This window comes from Pristiophorus japonicus, chromosome 11 (genome assembly GCF_044704955.1).
Source record: "Pristiophorus japonicus isolate sPriJap1 chromosome 11, sPriJap1.hap1, whole genome shotgun sequence".
In the NCBI taxonomy this organism is placed as follows: domain Eukaryota; kingdom Metazoa; phylum Chordata; class Chondrichthyes; family Pristiophoridae; genus Pristiophorus; species Pristiophorus japonicus.
This window is the reverse complement of record NC_091987.1, coordinates 112,620,487-112,642,376: the sequence shown is the minus strand read 5'-3', so window position 1 is coordinate 112,642,376 and position 21,890 is coordinate 112,620,487. Positions and strand designations below refer to the sequence as shown.

Below are 21,890 nucleotides of genomic sequence, written 5' to 3'. Positions count from 1 at the left end.
CATGATAGCTGTCAGCTTGGCATTAATGTGAAGAAACTGGTGAGCTAGCATCATGGACTAGCTGCACAGTGATGGAGTGTAATGATGAAGATTTGCAATGGTAGAACAGTGTGACTGCAGCCTATGGCACCAATAAGCTTGGGAAACTCTGCTACACTGCAGAATTGGGCAACGTGTTCATTCAGTTGTTTTTGTGCAGTATCAAAGTTGAATCGTGACTTACCAAACACTGCTATTAACTGCAAAATGACGGATTCCTTTGGAATGAACCAGTGACATAAAAATTCAGTGCAGTGGTCATCTCCTCCACTATGGAAAGTGCAGTCCAAACTGGTCTACAATCCATATTTTTAATACCCTCCCCCTCGCCTCCCTTTTTTGTTTCTCCTATTTACCAATTTCTTTTTCCCAGCCTGGCAGATATGTTGAAACAAATTCCACCAAAGTTGCTAAGTAATTGGTTGTTAGCGGTGTCACCAACTCTGAGATTGAACACTGACACTATCCAATGGCCTGGCTGGAACATGATCAAATGCATCACAGTTGCAGTAAGTTGCTTACAACGACAGACATTGCTCCAGCTCTAACCACCGACCCTCTGATTCGGCTCCCAGTACTTTGCCATTGTTACTGAGTTCCGAACAGCGATGATATATAGCAGGTGACCAGTGAATATTTTCTGTTTTTTGTATTCTATAAAACAAGTTCTCTAGACAATGATTATATCGCCGATCAGTCTTACTTTTGCTCCATCAAGAATTAAGTAATTACACTTACACTTCCGTGTGGCTTCTAGCTACCATGGAGACAATCAATAGAAAAGACAATGGCACAGATTAAAAGCTTTTTCACTGGTTTGATAAAGTGCAGCTTCTTGCAATATTTTGGAACTTTCCTTCCAACCTAATGCAAATGATCATTCCTGCAGCACCACGATTGCTTTGTGACTGGTGGATAATGCTATGTCTGGGTTGTTATGTGGTATTCTGCTGTGTTAAGGAGCCCTAGATTCCATCGTCAGTGGATAATATGCACTTAGTACTCAGGCCTGTTTCAGGTGCCACATAAGTAAAGGTTGACTTTTCAAATAGCTGAGGTGATGGATCTTATTTAGTCAGGATACTATTTTTAGATACAAATAGTTGGAGACAACTTAATTTACGATTATTCAAGTTTTTCATCTAAAACAATAAAGTGAATGCTATTTGTTCTTTCCAAGGCTCTGTTAATCTATTTCTCTTTTTCCTTGTCAATAGATAAATGTCTTAGTCTCATACAGCACTATTCCCCATTAAATCATTTCTTGGTTTTGGCTGGGCTAATGATGAGTGGACATAGGTGAATGAAGAGCCATTACCGTACAAGGTCAATGACTCTCTCTCTGGGAGCTGTGCTGACAGGCTCGTCATTTATCTTTATTATTTGGTCTCCTGGTATCAGCTTGCCTTCAGAGGGCCCACCTAGAAGAAAAATTAAACATGACATTAACCTAATGCAAAGTGCATGCATATACAAACATTCAAACAGCTATATTATCCAATATTTTGGAAAACAGCACCATGCTGAGATGTTACTTCTTATTTGGGGGCATCCCTGGGGTTCTACCTGCTCGTTACCATTAGTGCTATGAGCTTTTTGTCACTCATATTGGGCAGTGATACAAACGAACACTTCAATTAAAGTGGGGGGAAATCCGTACAAAAGTAACATACTGTGGATGCTGGAAATCTGAAATAAAAACAGTAAATGCTGGGAATACTCAGCAGGCCAGGCATCAGTTGTGGAGATAGAAACAGAGTTAACGTTTCAGGTCGACGACCATTCACCAGTTCTGACAAAAGGTCATCGACCTGAAACGTTAACTCTGTTTCTCTCTCCACAGATGCTGCCTGGCCTGCTGAGTATTTCCAGCATTTACTGTTTTTAATTATAGGGGGGAAATCTGTAATGAGATTTTCTTCTAAGGTAAGCTCCTATATATCCAGCCCTTAGTGGGAAAGACTTCAGGTACATATGGGCTCAAGTTTCGGCCTGAGTTGCTCCTATTTTTTTGGAGCAACTGGTTAAGAATGGAGCATCTTAGAATAGTTTCATTTTAGAACAGATTTTTTTTTTCAAAAGGGTGCATGTCCAGCCACTTACGCCTGATTTGCAAGTTTAGGCAGCGAAAATTTACTCCAAACTAACTTAGAATGGAGTAAGTGTAGATTCTTGTACGCTCAGAAAAACCTTGCCTACACTTTAGAAATTAGACGTAGGGAACGAGAGATGGAAGGCGGAGGGGGTGGGGGGGGCGGGGAAGGGAAGTTATGGAATTTTACAATCATTTTAACACTTTCACTTCTACAAATAAAGAGCCATCCTGAATAATAAATGATAAATAAAGTAAACCAAAAATACATTGAATTTTCCTACCTATCAGAAGCAGCAGCAGCCTCCAAGCTGTGAAGATTTAGGCCATTTGGCCAGGGGACAGGGGCGGCGTCAGGCCACCCACAGCGATGGCCGAGTGCCAATGTTTGTGTCACACTGCGCATGCGCACACGCTCCAGCGCGCATGCGCAGGGCTGCTGGCATGAAATCTTCTGCTGTGAGGTAGCCCTGCCCCCCTGCCGGCAGATCTTTGGCGCCACACTTAGGTCCCGCCCCCCCCACAGATGCTTGTATGCCACGCCGAGCTGGAACGGGCCTGATTCGGAGCGCAGAATGCCGAGGTAGGCATTAGGCGCACTTTTTATTCCACGAAACAGGCGTGCCTCTCGGAGGTGCACCGTTCTGAAGGAGGCAGGAAACTTGCCCCCATCGACACTGGCGTTGCATGGACAATTTGCAAGTAAGGTCACTGGAGTGACAGTCCTTCTGACACTTGCAAACTCTTCTGATACAATAATGGCAACTAGGGGTAGCAGGGGCGTGATCTCAGATCTAATAGCAGTAAAGCTACATGGTCACCCAGGTCGATTGCCACTTTAAGAACCACAGCCACAAGACTCTGTCTCATTATCCCATATTAGGTTGTCAGAGTAAGAATAAGGGGTGACTAAGACTTACAGCGATTCTTTCCTTCACCGAAGAGAACTACTAATTAAACCAACAGTAAGCAAAGCTAAGGCAATAAAAAAAGGACTCGAGACAACTGATCCCAGAGCATGTACTGTATTTTTTTCATCCTCACCTGGTGTAACAGAACGCACAACAACAGGCTTCTCACTGCCTGCGACAAACCCAAACCCGAGCACTGGATCACGCTTCATCTCTATCTTCCGAGAGGCTGGCTGGATAACTTGGTTTCCCTCGAGTCGAGGGTCTTCGAAGCTCGTCGACTGGGTCACATGGCTGGAGGAGGGCAAAGAGAGAGAATTCTTGAGGATTACTACAGTTTATATAATAGTAAATACCTAGCTTTGTGACATTTAGATTATGGTTATACTGACCGCACAATGCAAAACCAGCGCTCCTCAATCACAATCAGATTTCCTTCCTGATCATCTGCAACTCTTCTGGGTACCCTAGCAGGAGTGCAGTAGAGGCACATGAACTAGGCTGGGAGACAGATGTATTCTGTGTCCTTTGCTTCCTCGGGGGTTTCCATTGGGCCCTTTTTGGGGCACGGCTGGAGGCTTCCAAGTATATTGGCCCATCCAACAGCGGATGCGGGTGACACCTTGGGGGTCCTGGCACAAGACATGCAAGTCCAAAACTTTTCTCGGCCCATTATAAAGGGGTCCAACAGGCACAAGAAAGATGTGTTCTGTGGAAGGGCAGTTAAGCCGGGATTCTTAGGCTGGGGAGTTTCGGCCCTTATATTTTTATCACACATTTTAGAATATATTTTTTAGCAGAAACGCGAGCGAATTGGAATTCAGCAACAAAACTGCAAAGATATTTTGATTTAAGGATATATTCCACAACTTGTGGAAGGGAATCGTCATCATGCAGAACTGGAATTTTCATTCATAAATTGGAATTTTTTGGCATCATCAGACCAGCCACAACAGTACACACGCAATGGAAACATATCAAATATTTTTGCAATAAATACAATCATTATATTTTTAGCAGTTGTGCAAATACAGCAATTCTAAGACTGGGGCTGTTCCTGTATGAACATTTTAGATGCTGGCATTAAATTTATCTGTGTATTTTTAAATTGGGTTAATGGTTCATTAAAAAAGCACTCTCAGGAGTCGATTTTGAGTGCCCATGCCGGTGTTAATGGGACGGTAACGGTCTAATGGGTTTGAATGGGGCCTACTGTCGGGTGTCCAAAGCGCCCACCTGTTTCAAGCGACAGGCCCCTGTTAATAAGGAAATCGGGGTCCTGTGATGTAAATAGGATGCCGTTTGTCATTTTAGGTAAGAGCTGGTTGGAGACTGCTCAGTGTATGCTTTGATCAGTTCCACGGGCAATGGCAGAGAAGAGGCCCAGCAGAGGGTCCCGAATTGCTGTTGTGGACCTCAGAGGAGCAGGAGTTGGGAAGATGTGAGGAAAACCAGGCACATACCGGAATTGCGGGCTTTTCGCCCAGAAGAACGTGGACCGAGTGTAAAGTAGCCAAGTTTACCAATGATACAAAGATGGGAGGAAAAGTAATGTGTGAGGAGAACACAAAAAATCTGCACAAGGACATAGGCAGGCTAAGTGAGTGGGCAAAAATTTAGCAGATGGAGTATAATGTTGGAAAGTGTGAGGTCGTGCACTTTGGCAGAAAAAAATCAAAGAGCAATTATTATTTAAATGGAGAAAGATTGCAAATTGCTGCAGTATAGCGGGACCTGGGGGTACTTGTGCATGAAACACAAAAAGTTAGTATGCAGGTACAGCAAGTGATCAGGAAGGCCAATGGAATCTTGGCCTTTATTGCAAAAGGGATAGAATATAAAAGCATAGATGTCTTGCTGCAGTTGTACAGGGTATTGGTGAGACCACACCTGGAATACTGTGTGCAGTTTTGGGGCTAGAACTTCCACTTTTGAGCTTATCGCCCAAAAATGGGCATTATTTCCAGCGTGGGCATTAAAAAAGGATTTTCAGATCGCCAGCTTCTCGCCCATTCTCAAAACAACTAGTTTACATTTTTGAAAATGGGCGTTGCCGCGAGCGATATCAAATGGGCGGTAGTGTTAAATATTTCTGACCTTCTGTTATAAAGTGTGTGCGTCCTTAGCAACAGCATGGCAACGCTCGATTCCCGTGATTCAGCAGGTCAAAGGTCACCATGAAATGCGCAGAAGAGGAGGCAGAGAGAGAGGGAGCTCAGAGGCACTGAAAGCATGTATGGCTGTGGTGTGTGCTTGTTTGGCTGTTGTGGGAGGAACGACGGATATTCACCAGCAGCAAAAAGCCCACGAAGCACCAAGAACATAGTTGACACCGAGTTTTTGTCCAACAAATAACATATAAAATGAAGGGGATGGAGGAGGCCCTGGAGCTGGTAGCCAAGAACACTGGTGGCAGAGGGCTCCCAGTGGTCCCGGAGTGCTGCACTACACCCCAAGGTGACGCAGCTCCATTGCCAACCACACCTGAGAGCCAGCAGCAACATCTTGCTTATGGCTCAGAGCTTGCTCCCACCTTGGGACTGTCCTCTCCCGTATCCGTCCAAGCAGTGTTTTGGCCGTCACCGGCAGCCCTCCCACCGGCCCCCACCTCCGCCCCCCCCCCCCCCCCAATGAAGCATCGACTGAGGACCTCCTCGGCCAGGGACTTGGAGTTGGGAGGGTAAGGGTAAGGGGTAGAGGTGGGGAGGAGAAGCATGGGGTGGTGGGGGGTGGGGGCGGGGAGGAAGGGTTGGTTTGTACAGAAATAAAAATGATTTCAGACTAATGTTCAGTTTAAATGTTTTTTATTTAACAAAACCTTGCAGCACATTGGCTCAGATAGCTGCAACATTACTCGCTGGTGATTCCTTAACATCAAAGGGTATAATAACACTTAACTTCAATCAACTTAAACTTTAACTGTCACCAAGGTGATGCCCACCATTGATGTATGACCTGCACACCCAGCAGTATATGAGCCTTGTACAAAACACCAACATTCTTTCAGGCAAAGTGATCATTGATGAGCTCCGAACATAAGGCTCTTACAGCTATCATGCCACCATGGACCCTTTCATGTGGTCTACAGGGGGATGAGGGCATGGCTTCAGCGTCAGCCTGATTGTCTGGCCCAATGTCAGTGTTCGCCTCCTCGTCCTCCTCTTCCTCTCTCTGGTGAGGTGGACTGTCAGACTCATCAGGCAATTCTTGTCCCCTCCTGATAGCCAAATTGTGTAGCATGGAGCAGACCACAACAAATTGAGCTACGTGCTCAGCGTGGTATTGGAGTTTGCTTCCTGAGTGGTCCAGGCATCTGAAACACTGCTTCAGCACTCCAATGGTTTTCTTGATGATATTGAAAGTTGCTCTGTGGTTCTCATTGTATCACCGCTCGTCCTTGGTGTGGGTTTCATGCAGGGGTGTCATCAGCCAGGTGGCGAGGCCATAACCTTTGTCCCCAAGCATCCAGCATTGACCTTGTGGCTCATTGTTAAACAAGTCAGATATAGTGCTCTCGCACAGGATGTGTGCATCATGGATGCTGCCCGGAAATTGAGCATTCACAGCCAGTATAATTTGCTGGTGGTCAACAACCAGCTGGATATTCAGGGAGTGGAATCCCTTGCAGTTCCTGAAAACCTCTGCATCCTGAAAACGTGCCCGCATCACAATGTGCGTACAGTCTATTGCTCCCTGCACCTTGGGGAAGTTTGCAATTCTGGAGAAATCTAGAGCCCTCTCACTCTGTGCCTCACTGGTCATAGGAAAGCTGATCAAGTCCCTCCTGCATGTGTATAGGGCTTCAGTGACCTGTCTAATGCAGCGATGTGTGGCATGCTGAGAAAGTCCGCAAATGTCACCAGCTGTGGACTGAAAAGAACCCGAGGCATAGAACAACAGTGCCCCGGTGACTTTGACCTCGACGGACAGTGCAGTACTGATGGTGTTGGCAGGCTGCAGATCTGCGCTTATCAGCTTGCATACCTCAGTGATAACCTCTTTGTGGAAGCGCAGTCTCTGAAGGCAGGTGGTGTTGGGCAAGTCAAGGTAAGAATGCTCCTCCTTGTACTTGCGGGGGGTGTAACGTCTGGTCCTCCTCATCTGTCTGTCATTTTGTTCATTGGGCACATAATACAGTGGAGCGTTCATTCGGTGATATCGAGTCTGCTGCATGTAATTGGTCACCAAGAGAGGGTGAGAAAGGACAGGCCCCATTGCAGTAGTTCTCTGTTTTCCACCGATTGCACACAAACAAGGAATGTCCCGATGAACACATCTCTTCAATTCCAATCGGTCACAGTGTGGTCAAGATGTTTTTAGAGATGTTCACATCAAGTCCAATGGCCTGCAAAGTGCATCCGAATTCCTCCGAGGTTGAAGCACAGCAGCCTTTTAAAGGACGTGACATGTGATCGACAACATGGCGTCCATAACACTGTGATTCGTCCCGGTTAGTTCCACTTTTTGTGGGCAGTTTTTTGAGCGAGCGATATTGTTGGTGAAATGTGTGCGAGGTGGTGAAATTGATGATGGGTGATCTCCATGACTGCTAGTTTGGGTAAATATGCTCTTTTTGACAAAAAACAGTTGCTGCGCATTAATATTGAATCTTGGCGTTAATTCCATGCAGAAAGTAATGCTGGGCGATATTATGGGCGTTGAATTCACCCATCCTGCTGATTACGCCCTAAAAAAGTGGGCGGGCGGGAATTTTTTTTTCGGCATTAAGCACACGGGAAAAGTAACGCTCGGCGATAAGTTTCCGAAAAATGACCGCCAGTTTCCATTTTGTGCCAAAATGGGCGATATATGGGCGTCATACGTGATTTCAGTGATAAAATGGGCGTTAAGTGGATGTTAAGCAGTCAAAAAAAGTGGAGGTTTCCATAGTTATGAAAGGATATACTTTGCTTTGGAGGCAGTTCAGAGAAAGTTTACAAGGTTGATTTCAGAGATGAGGGGATTGACTTATGAGGAAAGGTTGAGAAGCTTGGGCCTCTACTCACTGGAATTCAGAAGAATGAGAGGTGATCTTATCGAAACATATAAGATTATGAGGGGGCTTGATAAGGTGGATGCAGAGAGGAAGTTTCCACTGATGGGGGAGGCTAGAACTAGAGGGCATGATCTCAGAATAAGGGGCCGCCCATTTAAAACTGAGATGAGGAGAAATTTCTTCTCTCAGAGCGTTGTGGATCTGTGGAATTCGCTGCCTCAGAGAGCTGTGGAATCTGGGACATTGAATAAATTTAAGACAGAAATAGATAGTTTCTTAAACGATAAGGGAATAAGGGGTTATGCAGAGCGGGCAGGGAAGTGGACCTAAGTCCATGATCGGATCAGCCATGATCGTATTAAATGGCGGAGTAGGCTCGAGGGGCCATATGGCCTACTCCTGCTCCTATTTCTTATGTTCTTTTCACAGTTTCCAATGAGGCCTGGGCGGGCAGCACACGAGGTCACACGAGGTGGAGGCAGGGCTTGTAGCCCAGCTTCCCCTGCCACAATTCTGCTGGCTTCTGCTTCCTTTCACCCAGCCATTTGAACACTGGGAAGAAACTTGCATCCAGGTCATTGTGGTGATGGAAGCAGGACTCACCTGCGTGGGTCCAGGTATGGGTCCTGGCCTGGACATCCCTGATAACTCCCAGAACAGTTACTGAAAACAGCTGCCTTAGAAAAAGGCAACTTTGCAAAAAGACCTTGGAGCCAGTGACATCGACCCGCTGTCATCATCCGAGCCAGGGATCACAAGGATGTGCGCATCCCCCGCGCTATGACAGGAGCTGATGACTACTGGACGGACCACCGCCTAATCCGATTCATCATCAACATTAACATTGCGCCAAAGCAGAGGGGACAGCAGAAGCAGTTCCGCAAAAGTGTTAATGCCGGGGCACTTAAAGACCCAGCTAAGAGAGCCCTATACAGCCAGCGCCTCACAGCAAATCTGGCGTGCCTTGATGACCCTGAGATGCTGAATCCCCATAGCGCTTGGTCTGCCCTCCAGGCCTCTATAAGAAGAACATAAGAATTAGGAACAAGAGTAGGCCATCTAGCCCCTCGAGCCTGCTCCGCCATTCAACAAGATCATGGCTGATCTGGCCGTGGACTCAGCTCCACTTACCCGCCCGCTCCCCGTAACCCTTAATTCCCTTATTGGTTAAAAATCTATCTATCTGTGACTTGAATACATTCAATGAGCTAGCCTCAACTGCTTCCTTGGGCAGAGAATTCCACAGATTCACAACCCTCTGGGAGAAGAAATTCCTTCTCAACTCGGTTTTAAATTGGCTCCCACGTATTTTGAGCCTGTGCCCCCTAGTTCTCGTCTCCCCGACCAGTGGAAACAACCTCTCTGCCTCTATCTTGTCTATCCCTTTCATTATTTTAAATGTTTCTATAAGATCACCCCTCATCCTTCTGAACTCCAATGAGTAAAGACCCAGTCTACTCAATCTATCATCATAAGGTTACCCCCTCATCTCCGGAATCAGCCTAGTGAATCATCTCTGCACCCCCTCCAAAGCCAGTATATCCTTCCTGAAGTAAGGTGGCCAAAACTGTACGCAGTACTCCAGGTGCGGCCTCACCAATACCCTATACAGTTGCAGCAGGACCTCCCTGCTTTTGTACTCCATCCCTCTCGCAATGAAGGCCAACATTCCATTCGCCTTCCTGATTACATGCTGCACCTGCAAACTAACTTTTTGGGATTCATGCACAAGGACCTCCAGGTCCCTGTGCACCTCAGCATGTTGTAATTTCTCCCCATTCAAATAATATTCCCTTTTACTGTTTTTTTTCCCGAGGTGGATGATCTCACACTTTCTGACATATTCCATCTGCCAAACCTTAGCCCATTTGCTGAACCTATCCAAATCACTTTGCAGCCTCTCTGTGTCCTCTGCACAACCCGCTTTCTCACTAATCTTTGTGTCATCTGCAAATTTTGTTACACTACACTCTGTCCTCTCTTCCAGGTCATCTATGTATATTGTAAACAGTTGTGGTCCCAGCACCGATCCCTGTGGCACACCACTAACCACCGATTTCCAACCCGAAAAGGACCCATTTATCCCGACTCTCTGCTTTCTGTTCGCCAGCCAATTCTCTATCCATGCTAATACATTTCCTCTGACTCCGCGTACCTCTATCTTCTGCATTTACCTTTTGTGTGGCACCTTATCGAATGCCTTTTGGAAATCTAAATACACCACATCCATCGGTACACCTCTATCCACCATGCTCGTTATATCCTCAAAGAATTCCAGTAAATTAGTTAAACATGATTTCCCCTTCATGAATCCATGCTGCGTCTGCTTGATTGCACTATTCCTATCTAGATGTCCCGCTATTTCTTCCTTAATGATAGTTTCAAGCAATTTCCCCACTACAGATGTTAAACTAACTGGCGTATAGTTACCTGCCTTTTGTCTGCCCCCTTTTTAAAACAGAGGCGTTACATTAGCTGCTTTCCAATCCGCTGGAACCTCCCCAGAGTCCAGAGAATTTTGGTAGATTAAAACAAATGCATCTTCTATAACTTCCGCCATCTCTTTTAATACCCTGGGATGCATTTCATCAGGACCAGGGGACTTGTCTACCTTGAGTCCCATTAGCCTGTCCAGCACTACCCCCCTAGTGATAGTGATTGTCTCAAGGTCCTCCCTTCCCACATTCCTGTGACCAACAATTTTTGGCATGGTTTTGTGTCTTCCACTGTGAAGACCGAAGCAAAATAATTGTTTATTTCACAGGCACTATAACCAGTGCCTGTGAAGAGACACTTGGGTACTCAACCAGAAAACATCAGGACTGGTTTGATGAAAATGATCAGGAGATCGAAGAACTAATAGTTCGCAAGTGCAAAGCATTTCTGAGCCTCAAGCAACAGCCCAACTCGGGAGCTGCAAAACAACATTACAGACGGCTCAAGGCTCAGGTCCAACAAAAAACCCGGGACCTAAAGAACAGGTGATGGATGGAGAAAGCACAGGAGATACAACAACTGGCCGACAACCACGATATGTGAGGATTCTTCATTGCTGTCAAGGCCACCTGCGGTCCAAACTCCCAAGGCCCCACCCCACTGCTGGCCAAGAACGGGAAACACTCATCAAGGACACCGAGGCAGTCAGGGCCCGATGGAAGTAGCACTTTGAAGATCTCCTCAATCAAGATTCTGCCTTTGACTTGAGTGTTCTCGATTCCATCCCGCAGCATGCCACCCACCACCAACTCAGTGAAACTCCAACGTTGCATGAGGTTGGCAAAGCCATAAAACAGCTAAAGAATAACAAGGCTACGGGTGCAGATGGAATCCCTGCTGAGGCGCTAAAATTTGGCGGAGAGGCGCTGTTGGCTCGGATACATGACCTCATCTCTCTCTTCTGGAGGGAGGAGAGCATGCTGGGAGATCGCAGAGATGCATTGATTGTGACCATTTTTAAAAAGAGGGACAAGTCCGACTGCGGCAACTACAGGGGAATCTCCCTGCTTTCAGCCGCTGGGAAAGTTGTCGCTCGAGTTCTCCTCAATCGTCTTCTCCCTGTGGCCGAGGAGCTCCTCCCGGAATCACAATGCAGGTTTCGTCCCTTACAGGGCACAACAGACATGATCTTTGCAGCGCTCCAGTTGCAGGTAAAATGCAGGATGCAGCGCCAGCCCTTATACATGGTCTTTTTCGATCTTGCAAAGGCCTTTGACACTGTCAATCATGAGGGTCTATGGAGTGTCCCCCTCCATTTCGGATGCCCCCAAAAGTTTGTCAACATCCTTCGCCTGCTTCACGATGTCATGCAGGCCGTGATCCTTACCAACGGATCCATTACAGACCAATTCACGTCCGGACCGGGGTCAAACAGGGCTGCGTTATCGCTCCAATCCTCTTCTCAATCTTCCTCGCCACCATTGTCCACCTCACAAGCTCCCCGCTGGAGTGGAATTAAACTACAGTGGGAAGCTGTTTAACCTACGCCACCTCCAGGCCAGGTCCAAGATCACCCCAACCTCTGTCATTGAGCTGCAGTATGCGGACGATATCTGCGTCTGTGCACATTCAGAGGCTGAACTCCAGGATATAGTCAATGTATTCACTGAGGCATATGAAAGCATGGGCCTTACGCTTAACATCCGTAAGACAAAGGTCCTTCACCAGTCTGTCATCGCTGCATAGCACTGCCCTCCAATCATCAAGACCCAAGGCGCGGCCCTCGACAACATGGACCATTTCCCTTATCTCGGGAGCCTCTTATCAACAAAGGCAGACATTGATGCGGAGATTCAGCATCGCCTCCAGTGCGCCAGCGCAGCCTTTGGCTGCCTGCGGAAAAGAGTGTTTGAAGACCAGACCCTCAAATCTACCCCCAAACACATGGTCTACAGGGCTGTAGTAATACCCGCCCTCCTGTATGGGTCTGAGGCATGGACGGTGTACAGAAGGCACCTCAAGTCGCTGGAGATATATCACCAACGATGTCTCCGCTAGATCCTGCAAATCTCCTGGGAGGACAGGCAGACCGACATCAGTGTCCTCGTCCAGGCTAACATCCCCAGTATTGAAGCACTGACCACACTCGATCAGCTTCGCTGGGCAGGCCACATAGTATGCATGCCAGATATGAGACTCCCTAAGCAAATGCTTTATGCGGAGCTCCTTCATGGTAAACGAGCCAAAGGAGGACAGCGGAAATGTTATAAGGACACCCTCAAAGCCTCCCAGGTAAAGTTCAACATCACCACTGACACCTGGGAGATCCTGGCCACAGACCACCCGAGGCGGAGGAAGTCCATCCGCGAGGCCTTTGAGCTCTATGAGTCTCGACGCAAGGAGCATAAAGAGGCCAGGCGCAGGCAGCGGAAGGAACGGGCGGCAAACGAACCCTACCGACCCCTTCCCCTGACGAATGTCTGTCCCACCTGTAACAGGGTCTGTGGCTCCCGTATCAGACTGTTCAGCCATCAAAGAACTTGTAAAGTCCTGTCCCTGCAGTACAGACTCACACGAGGCACACGCTGAAGTCAAGGTCACTCAGGAGCTGCACCTTTATTACACAGCTCTCGAATGCCACACTTGCCTGAGACCTGTCCTTATATACCTGTCTGGGACAGGTATCCAGTGTTTCCTGCAAGTGCACCCCTGGTGGTAAGGTAAGCTTGTGGTTACAGGTCATCTCTAGTTACAGTCATGTATAGCATGGGCAGATACAGTTATGTACAGTAGTGTGAGATAGATGACAGAACTCACTTTGGGAGTGGAAGCAAGTCTTCCTCGATTCCGAGGGACTGCCTATGATAATGATGATGGCCTCCTGAATAACTACCTAATGTTGATCTTAACTCACCCCTTCCTAGCAGGTGACCAATTGCAGCAATACTGGCATGGGAATCTGCTAGCATTATTTAAATTCGATGACCCTGCCCTGACCCCGGATACTCAAGTGGAAGAAAACCACCTTTGGCGATTTTGCATATAAGGAACATGGAGGAAGCTGAAGCTGTAAATGTCCCCAAAACTCAAAGCTGGTATCCACGAGCTCTCATGTTTCATTCTCACATTCACTTACTCCCACACAGGCTTAAGTACAATCATTACACACAGTTAACATCTTGTAAGGCAATCTCTGTTGGAAGGTGTGTCCTGGTGCCAGCATATTAAAATCGGCCCCTTTGCTGTCAGAACAAGTGCAGGATTCTGCTGCCCAGATGGCCACACGGCTGCCACACATGACCCCTCTAGTGTGGTGACATTGGGCAGCTGCATCATGCTCCCACTGCTATTCAGTGGGAAAAGAGTTAGTTTTAGCTGTGCTGACCTTCACGTCAGTCCATTTTTCTTACATATGTTCCAGCAGGTTGGCTGATTTGCAGATGATCCCTATGCTAGCTGGGATGATGGAGGTCATCTACAAGTGCCTTTGCACCTGATGGAACAACTGTGTAACTGGCTTCATGCTGGCTGTCATCAACAGGGCCTATAAATATTGTTGGTTTTCTTTTTTTTGCATATTTTCTTCCCTCCCTCCTCCTCCATTGAAGGTACTGACTCCTTGCTGGAGGTATAGTTCGATCAGTGTTGGGCACTCTCCAGTACCTTGGCCATGTGGCCTTTCTTCATGTTTAAGCCTTGTCATTGACTTTCAGTAGCTGTATTACTGGAGAGACATGATAGCCAAGCCCAACCCATTCCTTACCCAGCGTCCACTTCCAGTAGGAGTAAATGGAGATCCATTCAGAGCAGGAGTGCTGCCTTATCTTTCTGCTCCTTAACCTAGAAATACGGAATCCATTTGTAGAACAGCTACTGTCAATCCAGCTGAGATTGGCTAACTCAGCACAGACCAGACATCAGACCTTGATTCTCTCTGGTTTATATAGCTCAACCATTCACTGCAATAAACCAACTGAACAATAAGAGGAGATGGGTCTCATATCTTTATATCACAAGTGGGTTTGATCACTGTGTAAGATTAAGTATCTATGGTGATTCATGCTATGAAGCACCTAATGTAATTTGCTTTGCAACACGAGAAATCTAATCAAATAAGTTTTATTAACCTGACAGGACATTTGAATGCCACTGAAAATATCTCCACTAATCTTTTTATGGTTCCAGACCTGTTAGCAAGGTGAAAGGATTCTAAAGTGAGTTTCTATACTTGGGTTTTATAGATTCTAAAGATTGTTTTAGCACCTTCTTTGAGTGGTATCACTATTACTTTCTGGGTAACTCCAACTTGGATGTGACAATACAGACAGTGTAATAATAAATCTTCTTAAAAGTGCTCACCCAGACTACAACGAGACAAATGTGATGAGAGGGGGCCAATTTAAACTTGCTCACACTTACTTTGTTCACATGTTCTATGTTCTATTGTCAGCAGCAATTTGAGAGACATTTTAAGTAGAATTCCACCTGTTTGATAATGTCACAAAGTTCCATTCAAGGGGCACCATAAATAAGGAAGCGCTGTTCTGCCAATTTAACTGTTGTGGCCCTGAAATTCCTGGGGTTGGAGAAGATGAAAAGACCAATTTACAGCATTGTGGGGGGAGGGGGCGGAATATGGGATTGTTGCACTGGGATTCGTCCCATTTCCCGTGACCATTTAAATTCTGGTCGGTGAGTCATGGTCAGATGTTCTGTCCACTCCATCTACATCTAGAGACCCCATAGTAAATCTCAGAGATGAGGGCATTTCCATGGCTGTAACTAATGGGGTGCCTCAAGGATCAATGCTTGGGCCTCAGCTATTTACAATTTATATTAATGACTTAGATAAAGGGACAGAGTGTAATGTATTCAAATTTGCTGATGATACAAAGCTAGGTGGGAAAGTAAGCTGTGAGGAGGACACAAAGAGCCTGCAAAGGGATACAGACGGATTAAGTGAGTGGGCAATAAAGTGGCAGATGGAGTATAATGTGGGGAAATGTGAGGTTATTTACTTTGGTGGGAAGAATAGAAAAACAGAATATTTTAAAAACGTGAGCAACTATGAAATGTTGGTGTGCAGAGAGATTTAGGTGTTCTCGTACAGGAAACATAGAGAAAACATGCAGGTACAGCAAGCAATCAGGAAGGCAATGGCATGTTAGCCTTTATTGCAAGGGAGGTGGAGTACAAGAGTAAGGAAGTCTTCCTACAATTGTATAGGGTTTTGGTGAGACCACCTGGAGTACTGTGCACAGTTTTGATCTTATCTGAGGAAGGATACACTTGCCCTCGCGGCATTGCAACAAAGGTTCACTAGATTGATTCCTGGGATGAGAGGGTTGTCCTATGAGGAGAGATAGAGTGGATTGGGCCTATACTCTCTGTAGTTTAGAAGAATGAGAGGTGATCTTATTGAAACATAAGATTCTGAGGGGAACTGACAGGGTAGATGCTGAGAGGTTGTTTCCCCTAACTGAAAAGTCTAGACCTGCAGCATAGTCTTAGGATAAGGGGTCAGCCATTTAAGACTGATATGAGGAGGAATTTCTTCACTCAGATGGTTGTGAATCTTTGGAATTCTCTACCCCAAAGGGTTGTGAATGCAGAATTGTTGAGTATATTCAAGGCTGAGCTAGATAGATTTTTGGATTCTCGGGGAATCAAGGGATATGGAGATCAGGCGGGAAAGTAGAGTTGAGGTCGAAGATCGTTATGATCTTATAAAAAGGCGGAGCAGGCTCAAGGGGCCATATAAGAACACAAGAAATAGAAGCAGGTGTAGGCCATTTGGCTCCTTGAGCCTGCTCTGCCATTTATTAAGATCATGGCTGATCTGATCATGGACTCAGCTCCACTTCCCTGCCCACTCTCCATAACTCTTTATTACCTTATTGCTCAAAAATCTGTTTATCTCCGTCTTAAATATATTCAATGAACCAGTTCTCTGGGGCAGAGAATTCCACAAATTTATAACTCTCTGAGGGAAGAAATTCCTCCTTATCTCAGTTTTAAATGGGCAACCCCTTATTCTGAGACTATGCCCCCTAGTTTTAGTTTCCTTTCAACATCCACCTTGTTGAGACCCTTCATTATCTTATATACTTCAATAAGATCACCTCTCATCCTTCTGGACGCCAATGAGTAGAGGCCCAACCTACTCAACCTATCTTCATAAGTCAATCCCCTCATCTCCGGAATCAACCTAGTGAACCTTCTCTGAACTGCCTCCAATGCAAGTATGTCCTTCGTTAAATACGGAGACCAAAACTGAACGCAGTACTCTCGGTGTGGCCTCACCAATACCCTGTACAGCTGTAGCAGGACTTCTCTGCTTTTATATTCTATCCCCCTTGCAATAAAGGCCAACATTCCATTTACCTTGTTGATTACTAACTTTTTGTGTTTCATGCACAAGTACCTCCAGGTCCCTCTGTACTGCAGCATGTTGCATTTTTTCTCCATTTAAATAGTAATTTGCTTTTCTATTTTTTCTGCCAAAGTGGATAACCTCACAATTTCTACATTATACTCCATGGGCCAAATTTTTGCCCACTCACTTAGCCTGTCTATATCCCTTTGCAATTTTTTTTGTGTCCTCCTCACAATTTGCTTTCCCACCCATCTTTGGATTATCAGCAAACTTGGCTACATTACACTCAGTCCCTTTATCAAAGACATTAATATAGATTGTAAATAGTTGAAGCCTCAGCACTGATCCCTGCAGCACCTCACTAGTTACTGTCTGCCAACCTGAAAATGACCCATTTATCCCAGCTTTCTTTTTTCTGTTCGTTAGCCAAATCTATCCATGCTAATATTTTGTCCCCAACCCCATGAACTTGTATCTTGTGCAGTAACTTTTTATGTGGCACCTTATCGAATGTCTTCTGGAAATCCAAATACAACACATCCACTGGTCCTCCTTATCCACCCTACTCGTTACAGCCTCAAAGAACTCCAGCAAATTTGTCAAACATGATTTCCTTTTCATAAAATCATGTTGACTCTGCTTGACTGAATTATGCTTTTCCAAATGTCCTGCTATTGCTTCCTTAAAAATGGACTCCAGCATTTTACCAATGACAGATGTTAGGCTAACTGCTCTATAGTTTCCTGCTTTCTGTCTGCCTCCTTTTTTAAATAGGGGCGTTACATTTGCAATTTTCCAATCCGTTGGGACCTCCCCAGAATCCAGGGCTTACTTCTGCTCCTAATTCTTATGTTCTTATGGCTGGGCCAGATGTATCAGTGATACCCAACTCGATCTGCCAGTGGAATATTGGAGCACCAACATGGAGGTCCAGTGCAGCCCCAAAGAAACTTTTGTCCGAATGGAATTAGATGCTTCTTTTTACGTACCATTTCCAGGATTCATTACTCTTCCCTAATAAAGGTCTTGCTCCTTTATACAGGATTCAACAGGGCTCAACAGCTCTTAGCTGGCATGAATTCCCCTGGGGCCTATGAAGGGCATAATAAACAGCAGGATTCCTGGTGTAGCCCAAGTGCTCTCCCCGCCTCCCACCTTTCACCGATATACCCCCTTGATGTACTTCATTGGCTATGAATGCTTTGGGATGTCCTGAGGGCACGACATGTGCTTTTTAAATTAACTTCATTTTTTTTTCTTATCTGGCAACCACTTAGAGCCTTCGTGAGATAAAATTAAAATCAAGAACTCACTGGCACACACTTTGACAGGTTCCACTGGAGTTCAAATGGACAGTGGAGGGAAACTAACCATCTGCTAAATTACTACAGTGCAGTACGACAAAAATTAGGGCACAAGCTTTGTCACCGACATTATGACCAACTTATATTTTGTTTGGGCACTGTAACATCTGGTGCATAAGTCACATTTATATAGGATATACAGCACAGAAACAGGCCAATCAACCCAACCAGTCCATGCTGGCATTTATGCTACAATCGAGCCTCCTCCCGTCTTTCCTCATCGAAATCTTTCAGCATAACCCTCTATTCCCTTCTCTCTCATATGCTTGTCTAGCCTCCCCTTAAATGCATCTATACTATTCGCTTCAACCATTCCCTGTGGTAGCGAGTTCCACATTCTCACCACTCTTTGGGTAAAGAAGTTCCTTCTGAATTCCCTATTAGATTTCTTATATTGATGGCCTCTAGTTATGCTCTTCCCCACAAGTGGAGCCATTCTCTCTGTATCTACTCTATCAAAACCTTTCATCATTTTAAAGATCTCTATTAGGTCACCCCTCGGCCTTCTTTTTTCAAGAGAACGAGATCCAGCCTGTTCATCCTTTCCTGATATGTATACCCTCACATTTCTGGAATCATCCTTGAAAATCTTATCTGCAGTATCTCTATATCCCTTTTATAATATGGCAACCAGAATTACACACAGTATTCTAATTGTGGTCTAACAAAGGTTCAATGCAGATTTAGCATAACTTTCCTATTTTTCAATTCTATACCTCTAGAAATAAACTCTAGTGCTTGGTTTGCTTTTTTTATGGCCTTGCTAACCTGTGTTGCAGGTTTCATGCAACATTTCATGCATGTTGTTTTGTCCTCTGACAGTGTGTCTTATACACAAGTGGAAGTTTTCTTTAAAAAATACAAACAACTGTAAAATAAAGGATAAATATATAGGATACATTTTGGGTTGTAAGACAAATGCAAATAAAGTGTCTGGGTCTGAAATTCCTGGGCCGGGAGAGAGGCAGAAATGGTGATTTCCATGTGGGGTGGTAAATAGGCGGTGAGACAGGAAATTGGGGTTGTATCAGTTTTTACCAGGTTTCCATTTGGAATGGCCTAAAATTCCAGTGGGGTGTGGATACACTCATTCAAGTGGGCATGTCTGGGAAAGTTCCTCAGCTTCTCTCACAAGGCCACAGAGGATCTCGCACAAGCCTGAGAGTTGACGTGTGGCCCACTAAGGCCCAGACTAGGCAACAGAAGCTCCACACAGGCAACCCTGCCTTATCTGCTGCTGCATTGCATTGGGTAACTGTATGGTGGTGAGCCTCTTTGCAGGCACTGGTTATGGAGGCCTGGAGGGCAGACCAAGCGGTGTGAGCATTCTGCGTCTCGGGATCGTCAAGGCACGCCAGGTTAGCTGTGAGGCGCTAGCTGTATAGGGTTCTCTTAGCTGAGTCCTTAAGTGCTCCGGCATTGACTTTTTTGCGGACATAGTTGAGGTATTTACTGAGGAATATGAAAGCATGGGCCTTACGCTAAACATCCGTAAGACAAGGGTCCTCCACCAGCCTGTCCTCACCGTACAGCACTGCGCCCCAGTCATCAAGATCCACGGCGCGGCCCTGGACAACATGGACCACTTCCCATATCTCGGGAGCTTCCTATCAACAAGAGCAGGCATCAACGACGAGATCCAACACCGCTCCAGTGCGCCAGTGCAGCCTTCGGCCGCCTGAGGAAAAGAGTGTTTGAAGACCAGACCCCCTGCCACCATGGTCTACAGGGCTGTAGTAATATCTGCCCTCCTGTATGGTTCAGAGACATGGACCATGTACAATAGACACCTCAAGTTGCTGGAGAAATATCACCAACGATGTCTCCGCAAGATCCTACAAATCCCCTGGGATGACAGGCACACCAACATCAGTGTCCTCATCCAGGCTAACATCCCCAGCATTGAAGCACTGACCACACTCGATCAGCTCTGCTGGGCAGGCCACATAATTCGCATGCCAGACACGAGACTCCCAAAGCCAGTGCTCTACTCGGAGCTCCTTCACGGCAAACGAGCCAAAGGTGGGCAGCGGAAATGCTACAAGGACACCCTCAAAGCCTCCCTGATAAAGTGCAACATCCCCACTGACACTTGGGAGTCCCTGGCCCAAAACCGCCCTAAGTGGAGGAAGTGCATCCGAGAGGGCGCTGAGCACCTCGAGTCTCAACGCTGAGAGCATGCAGAAATCAAGACGCAGGCAGCGGAAAGAGCATGCGGCAAACCAGTCCCACCCACCCCTTCCCTCAATGAATACCTGTCCCACCTGTGACAGAGACTGTGGCTCTCGTATTGGACTGTTCATCCACCAAAAAACTCACTTCAGCAGTGGAAGCAAGTCTTCCTCGATTCTGAGGGGCTGTCGATGATGATGATGATGATGATGGTGGTGAACTGTCAGCTTTCCAGCTGATACAAGTCCAAACATCATTCATACCCACTGGTGTTTTTTTTATTTGTTCAAGGTATGTGGGTGTCGCTGGCAAGGCCAGCATTTATTGTCCATCTTTAATTGCCCTTGAGAAGGCGGTGGTGAGCTGCCATTTCAGAGGGCAGTTAAGAGTAAACCACATACCATATAGCCCAGACCAAGTAAGGAGGGCAGATTTCCCTAAAGGGCTTTAGTGAACCAGATGGGTTTTTACAACAATCCGGTAGTTTCATGATCACCATTACTGATACTAGCATTTTTTTGTTCCAGATTTACTTAATTAACTGAATTTAAATTCCCCAGCTGCCATGGTGGGATTTGAACTCACGTCGCTGGATAATGAGTCCAGATCTCTGGATTATTAGTCCAGTATCATAACCACTATGTTACCATATACCCTGTCCTACAGTTACTTGGTCCAAATAATGGTGGGGGAGTGTGGCTACCATTTTTATTTGCATAAATAACATGTCTTCCTTATGTTGTGAAGATAGTTTACCCAATGTCTATTTTTGTAAATCTCTTGGCTTTCTGTCAGGTCTAAGAGATAACAAGCTGATAAGATTCCAACCCAAGATCTCCAGAAGAAATTGCATGCATAATTAATATGTGCAAAGACTAACACTGATGGTAAATTTGTGATATTCATTTATTTATAAAAATTATATAACCAAAGTGATTCATCATTTATACACAAATTCACTGATGCAAGACAAATTAAATTTTACTTTAAGCTTGTGCAAGGGAAGTGGCCTCAATGTTTGCCTTGAATTTTAATGTGCCGAATGTATCAAAAGGACATTTAATAAATACAGACACTGTATCTACAACACCAGAAGCATGACTTCTATATATCACTTTGGTGAAGACTATAAGAAGACCAAATATTTAAATGGTAGTACAATCACTAGTTTACTCTGAATCCTTTTATTGCATTCCCTCGTAAACTTCCCAGGCAAACGTATGTCGTACCTTGTTGGACATCCTGCGAGATGTATGCTGGAGATCTTGGGGAATTAAGGGTTAACAATCAAACTTCTTTGGGCTGGATTTTCAGCTCATTTGCACCTCAGTTAGCGGCCCGACGGGGCGTTAAATACTGTTTTTGGGCGTAATGCAGGCGTCCAGGATTTACCGCCCAGCCGGTAGATTTAATTACTGGTTAGCGCTGGCGAGAGATTGTAGAGCGATATGATCGGGGCCCAGGAGAAGTGCAAGTTCAGGGCCCATAAGAGGCGAGGGCACAG

The 21,890-nt window shown here is 45.7% G+C and overlaps 1 protein-coding gene across 4 annotated transcripts in view; it reads right to left on the bottom strand.

Annotated features, from left to right (window-relative positions):
- Positions 1–21,890, bottom strand: part of LOC139275829 (FERM and PDZ domain-containing protein 4-like) — a 658,647-nt gene that overhangs the window by 157,222 nt on the left and 479,535 nt on the right. For 3 of the 4 annotated variants that reach the window (XM_070893037.1, XM_070893039.1, XM_070893038.1), the window contains exons 3-4: positions 3,176–3,336; positions 1,358–1,460 (exon numbers count right to left, since the gene is read on the bottom strand). The exons of the other annotated variant lie outside the window; for it this stretch is intronic. In XM_070893037.1, coding sequence (XP_070749138.1) covers positions 1,358–1,460; positions 3,176–3,336 — 264 coding nt within the window. The remainder of the gene's footprint in view (positions 1–1,357; positions 1,461–3,175; positions 3,337–21,890) is intronic. 4 annotated transcript variants of the gene reach the window in all.